The following is a 7,258-nucleotide window of genomic DNA, read 5'->3' as shown; positions in this document are numbered from 1 at the left end:
GAACGAATCCCTGACCAAAAGGCAGTTCGAGCTATTCCGATTATAAGCACATGATAGCGTTCTTTTCGTTTAACATGAGACGAAAATTGAATTCACTCAATTTTTCTGTTGTAATTTTAAAGTAATGAGTAATTTGTAAATATTTACACTGCCGGACTGACATCAGTTGTATACTCCTTGATATGTTTCGGAATTCAGTGCTCTTCTTTAGTTTTATATGAAGTCTTTATGAGGTCACTTTAGTCTGGGACGGCCTGTCATTTCGGTCTCTAATCTCAACCCTGGTGATGTGATGGATTACTTCGTACTGCTTCCGAACAATTACTTCACGATCAGATCAAACTATTGGTTATGTAGCTTTTAAACCACCTGATAACGTAACTTCACGAATTGCGGCATCACAGATAATGTACCAAAGTTCAAAAACAGTTCTTCTAAGCATTTCATCATGTTTTGGTTGCCCAGAATTGCAGAATTAGCAATCAGGTGTAATTTTTTTGCTCATGTTCAAGTTTTTGAACATTAATCTGACTTTACTCAATATTCCAAATGAAACTTACTAGTAGTCAGGTCAGAAGCAAATCCGTGCATAGGAAATCTTTTTTGCCTCGATTATGCAGCTGGTTTCCCCAGCAAATCTTGCACAAGTTTATTTATTTTCAGAGCTGACTTACATGCATCAAGTCACCAGTCAAAGCATTTCCTCTTAGAATACAAGAAAGATGAAATTTTTTAGTTTACTTTTGTGGCTTGTGGTGAACTCAATGGTAAGAGATTTTAATTCGTACATAGCCTATCAATGGAGTCTAATTTGCAGCAGTTAAAAATACTTTTACACGAGAATAACTCAGTCTAGAATATTCTATTGCTCAAAATGTAAACCCCAATTTTTGAACATTAATGCAAGATTGTCAACATTTGTTTTCCTCGTTTTGCAGAAAAATTGAGACGAAAACATACATATAAACTACTGACACAATCGTTGTGAACTAAAATTGCATCGAGTTATCTCAAATTTAATTTTATAACGAATTGTTAAAACTCGGCGAACAGTTACGGTTAACTCATTTATTCCGTCAAGTTGCTTTAAAATTTGAAGCGGGACGAGAAAAATGACTTCCACTTGTTGTCTAAAACAATTGGCAAACAAAAAAGAGCGAGATTAGTGCATTTTATTGTGAAAATTTTTCGAAATACAGCTAACAATTAGCTGTGTTAATTTCACTAGGCGAGCAAAAAAGTTTAGGTTATGGGCAAAAAGCAGTTTTCTAACTTTCAACTCCAATTTTTCCAATTAATGTTCTTTCTCTAATACATATTAACATACAATTGTAAATGTTAAGGCAATGTTGACAAATTATGCATGTATGCGCCTCTTGGATCTAATTCTTCGATTTGTTAAGTTTAACGTTTCAGGAAGTACTTGTATTTTCATCCAATAATTCACAGAGCTCCGAAAGATTTGGTGTAGTTGTAAATTGACATAGCTCTGATTAACTTTAATTGTCAGAAAATTTTTCTTTCCTTAACGGAAGCTGAGTACAATATTTCATCTTACGTAATTTTTGTCTGTTTTTGAGATCTTGGTTTAATTTTTCCTGTTTTTCCTCTTAATTTTTTTCCATTGCTAAAAAAAATTATTTTTTGGTTCTTTGCTAGGTCAGTGTTGAATGAAACAAAATTCGGCTACTTTTTTAGTATAATTTTTTTTCATTTTTAATTGTTGTTCGGTATGTTATAGGTTTTCTTTGTACTGAGCAAACACTTCCTCGGAAATTTGCGGGAAAACAGCTGATGGGGAGTCGAAACTTAAAGAGATGACTGAAAAACAGGCCTGAAAGATTTCAATGTTTGGTTACTCGTATCTGTTACATTCTCTTGTCCTCTCGGTTTGCACCTCTGTTTCTTTTTTGTTTTGTCAACAATGTGATAATATTAAAATTAGTTGACAACACATGAATAACAAGTTGAGAATATCACGAAGTTGTCAATGGATTTTAGTTTGCTCAGGTTTCAGCTTTGGTCCCAAAATTAATATCTTTAGAATATGCAGTCCAATTAGCGTAGTGATCAACTAGAACTCAAATTCATCACCGGAGTGCTCAGTCTGTGTTCTTTAAAAAATCTGCCCCGTTCTTTTGAGTTCTGTTGAAATTTATGGTTCCTTTTGTTTACTTTTCAATTGGTATAATCAGTCTTGAGTTCTATTGGCGTTTTGATGAAGCATAACGAGAACAATACAAAATTGCAGTTGAGAGCTATTATTACAATCCAAAGAATTTGGATTGTATTGGTGCGCTGTGTTCTTTTCTTTTTAAGATCTTTTCACACATAATTCAAAGACTTTGATCTTTCAAAACGAGATAAACAGGAAAAACCCAGCGGGCAAAAGTTTCATCAGAGGCTCAAAGTGGGCTTAAGTAGTCCCTAAAGTGTTAAAAAAGAGTGGTGAAGCTACTGGGATAACCTTAATTTAAGGTTAAAAGTTCATTTTCAGGAGCTTTTGAGCTCAAAATAGTACAATTTTTCAAGTTTTTGAAAAATTTTTTTTGAGTTTTTTTGTTTGAATAGTCATAGGTTGAAGTTTTTAAAAACTGATGAAGGTCTAGCGAGACAAGATAACTTGCTATGACTTTTTTATGACCTATACGTTTTGGTACTACAAACACAAACACGCAAAATGGTATGGTACTCATTTTCGCAATTTTTTTCAAATTCTTGTCATTTTTTGAGCTTTTCAAGCCTGAGGGGCCAAGGAATCTATTTTAAGATTTGATAAAAGAGCACTGCATGGTTTCTAGAAATAATGGAATAGTTTTCAACATTTTAATGTCGCGAATTTTAGCATTTTCTTGATGAAATCTGCATGTTTTTTTCGGAGTTTTCCGAAATTTTTTGTCATTTTTGATTTTTGTCCAGCATCAAGGGCCAGAAAACCTTTTCCACTGTCTGTGTAAGAGAATACTTCAGGGTTGTTACTGTCAATGGATTTCTTTCCAAAAATTTAACATTTGCAATATTAGAAATTTTTTGATAAAATTAGTTTTTTCAAGTGTTTTGAAAACAATTGTCTTTTATTCAGTTTTTCTTGCCACAGTAGCCACATATTCTCCACCAGAGTTTCAAAGTATCTTTTTTGCAGAGCTGCTAGGGAAAATGCTTTGATTTTCATCCGTTTAAGAGAACAAAGTTCTATTTTTTGATAATTATTGAAATTTTTTCTAAAAATTACTGTATTTTTACCTAGTTCATCGATCTTTATGAGCCAATGAATTTTTTTAAACTCGGAATGGGGTTACTGGATAACTTCTAGAGACACAGAAATTGTTCGGAAGATATTAGTATCACGATTTTCAGCAACATTTGATTAAAATTTGCAAATGATTCCGAACTTTTTTGAGTTTTTTTGTCATTTTCTGAGTTAATCGATCTTCAAGGGCCAATGATTTTTTTTTTCATGTTTTGCAGATATACAACTGGACCGATTTCAAGGAACAAATTTGGTTTTGACTGTACTTTTGAAATAGGTATATTTGAAGGGATCAAATTTTGCATTCGGGTTAAAAGCTTCAAGAGTTTTAGCAATGAGCATATTTTTGTTTAGTTTGTTTGATTGTTTCTAAACTTTATGAGACGATTATGTTTGTGTTTTAGCTGGTAATGTTCAGTATATCTTCTGGTCATGTAGAGTACTTCTATGTTTTTCAGTCAATTCTTTGGATTGAATTTCAGGACTTGTCCTGCTTTGTTTTTTGATTGATCTATTCAAAATTTCTTTTAAAACTGTGTCCATTTTTTTATTGTCCACTCGAATAGAATCGGCAATGGATAGTCTTGTTGGGTATATGAACAGCAAGAAGTCAATGTTTACTGCTTCACGCTCTTGGCTCTTTTTTGTTTTTTTTTACAATTCTAAATTTCATAAGAATCTTTTAACGAACTTTTCAATTCTGCCTTTCGTTGTTGCCCATTTTTGATTTATCAGCTAATCCTACGGTCATATGTCTTCCTTTGAGGAGCAAAGATACGCGTGATTGTAAGGTGCATTGGTGCGTTTATTTTAATTTTTTGGGGTCTCCAATTACTAGTTGCTATAGGTATATGGTCTCGAAACTATTGGATTTGATAAGATAGCAGTAAAATTATTTAAAATTCGCTCGTGTTTGATGTTGTTTTAACTGGCTGATTGCTTGATTGAACTAACAAAAACAAATATTATTTTAACAAACGTTTCGTTAGTACGCAAATTTTACTATTGTCCTTTCTTTTTCTTTGAATTCTTTTTGTTTTCAGGTAAGATCTCTAAGGAAGGTTTTATTAAATCTAATTTAGAAGTTGTGTTTGCTTTTGGGGATTAAAATTTGTTTTTTTCTCCTTTTTATTAATTTTTTTTCTATTTTGTTTATTCTTGATTATGTAGGGTTACACAATTTGTCCTATAGTTGACAAAAAATGGATCCATTATTGCGATTGATATCATTCAGAACAATATGTGCGTTTGCATATTACCAAGCCTGCTTGTTCGTATTTTTCGGTCAAATCCTTTAAAAGTACTTTTTACAAGATATTTGCATCCCAATGGCCATTCAGTTATGTTTGTCAATTCATAAAGATAACAAAAACAAAATTCTTTGAACAAAAGTTATTTTTGGTTCATCGATATAACAGACATTGACAAAAAGCTGGAAGCTTTATATAAAATTATCAGCTAATAGAGGATAATAACAAATTTTGAGTCAAAATAGTGGCCAAGACCCTTAGATCTTGCGATGCAAATTGAAACAAAAAAGATTTGTTTTTGTGTTTACATACCTCCAGAGAGAGTTAAGCTCTTTGTTCTACAAAAGTCAGCATTCCGTTTCTGGCTATTTTCGTTAGAAACCCGGAAATTTATTTGGTTTCATAAAATGTTGATTTTTGCCCCTAGCGGGTATTAATAATACTCATAGTTTTTTTTCTGATTCCTAGCTTTTCGTTGTCTTCAGTTTTTTTTAGATTGATATAAAGCTCTTTTTTGAAAATGATGCTTAACCTGCACATTATGCAACAAAAAGAGTCCCCGAATTCGTGCATATAAATTTGGTCATGAGTCTACCATATACACTTATTTCACTTGTTTGGATCAGTGCGGCTATGTTTTTGTTTCCGTATGGATTATAATGGATTGTTTCACCTCTGAACCTTGTATTGGACTTTTCATGCACTTGTGAACGAGAGAATCATCATTATTTCGCTCTCAGGTTGGCTCTGATCGGAACGCGGGCTTGGGAGCAGGCGGGGAGCGGTGTCGGGAGGGGGGGGGGTAGCAGTTTTCTACTTTTACATTTTTAGACGACCCCGTCTGTGACATGCCAAGACGATTCCGAGCCGGACAACATTGTAACAGTGATTAATGATGTGACAGAATACGAGAGCACCACTTATTGTTCCATAGGATCTTACTGTCTTGATCTGACTGAAGAGGATGACAAGTTCGAGTGCAAGTGTGATGTGACTGCGCCAGTGTGCTGGATGCCAGAGGATGGAGACAGAGCCCACTGTCTACCCACTTATACCAATATTACTCATGGATATGTTTTCACCCAACCGAATAACTAACAACAATGTACTAAAGTAAAGATGGATTAATGTTCATGCGGCTAATACTTTTCGGAAGTGATGCAATAACTATTAAAAGATATCGAATAATTCATTTTTGATCAACAAGTTTTAGTAATTCCCAGGACGAGGTCCTGGACCTAAAATAGGAATTGGCCGCAAGACGGACTTGGGCCACAGGAGGCCCAGGTTGAGGACATAATTTGTCCTCGTTTATGACGTAGACCATTTTTGAACCCACACGGTGGGTATGGTTTGTTAAAACATACACAGGCGATGATTTTTCTAACGAGCAAGATAAACGCACCAGAACTTACGGTCAAGCCAAAGTCTGCCCTGACCATAGATGAGCCAAAGTCTGCAACATAGACAAGCCAAAGTCAGCCCCATAGACACACCAACTCTGCAACACGCAAAATAATGTGTATATGGGCTTACAGGCAGGGGAGGGGGAGACGTATATTTAGCAAAACTCCAATTTTTACACTTAAAGGGAGATGTAAGTGTTTTATATATATATATATATATATATATATATATATATATATATATATATATATAATCACAGTTTCAACGATATTGCTCCATAATGTTAAAACAAAAACAAAAGGACTCACTTACCATATATCTCTATTTAACAAAAACTCATAACAATTTTTGTAACCTACACATGTTGCATCTAAGCTAAATAATGCCATTTTATTTGGAGGTACACTCAAGTGGAATTTTTCTACAATATTATTATTACCACAATTTTTTTAAACGAATAACACATTTTAGAAATCATCAATTTGATTGAAAAAGCACGCTTTTTTTTAGTGAGCAACAGTTTTACTCAGCGGTATAAGAGTAACGTTTTAAGATCAGGATAGAGTGGTAATTAGAAAACAAAAAAGAATTTCTGGTTTTTCTTTAATAAATCAAAAATTCGTTGTTTTTGATAATGGGTCACGTGGTGTCAAAATTCAGCTAAGGTTTTTTTATTTCTAATGATATAAATAACCTTCAATAAAAATTGATGCAGAAAGATTTATTAACATTTAAAATGGCTAACAGAATGACTTAAAGTTGCAGTTTTTCCTGAATAATTTTATTAACTGTTAATTTGTTTACTATCAGTGAAACTGCTTCGCAGAGAGGTGATGCAGAAGCAGAATTTAGCCTGCTTTTTCTCTTTCTAATGATATACAACACATTCAGAAAAATATTTATCAACTATTTATTAACGTTTAAAATGGTAAAAAGAATGAACTTATATTATATTTTTCTCGACCATTTTCTCGAATATTAAAATTTTCTTATCTATAATGTGGTGTCAGAAATTAACTAATAGGTTTTTCTTTCTTTGACACAACGTGCATTCAAAAAAAGTTTTAATCAACGATTTATTTAATGTCTCAGTGATGAAAAGGAGTTAATATTACGGTTTTTCTCAAACATAGGAAATGATTAATATAGGAGCACTAAAATAATTTAACTATCGACAGAACGAAAAACAGAAGCAATAGATTAGAAGACAAATTTTAGAATATATATATACATATATATATATATATATATATATATATATATATATGTATATTTTTTCAAATATAGGAAATGATTAATCTAGGAACACTAAAATAATTTAACAATCTACAGAACGAAAACAGAACGAATA

The 7,258-nt window shown here is 32.8% G+C and overlaps 1 protein-coding gene across 1 annotated transcript; it reads left to right on the top strand.

The window, feature by feature from the left end:
• Positions 1-644: 644 nt before the first annotated feature.
• Positions 645-5,677, top strand: LOC142349346 (uncharacterized). The gene is made up of 2 exons (XM_075400830.1): positions 645-767; positions 5,332-5,677. The coding sequence occupies exons 1-2, from the start codon at positions 723-725 to the stop codon at positions 5,596-5,598; spliced, it is 312 nt and encodes a 103-aa protein (XP_075256945.1). The 5' UTR covers positions 645-722; the 3' UTR covers positions 5,599-5,677.
• The last annotated feature ends 1,581 nt before the right edge of the window (positions 5,678-7,258 follow it).

This window comes from Convolutriloba macropyga, chromosome 1, assembly GCF_964194025.1.
Source record: "Convolutriloba macropyga chromosome 1, txConMacr16.3, whole genome shotgun sequence".
Taxonomy (NCBI): domain Eukaryota; kingdom Metazoa; phylum Xenacoelomorpha; order Acoela; family Convolutidae; genus Convolutriloba; species Convolutriloba macropyga.
The sequence above is the reverse complement of the archived record's forward strand: the minus strand, read 5'-3'. Positions and strand labels throughout refer to the sequence as shown.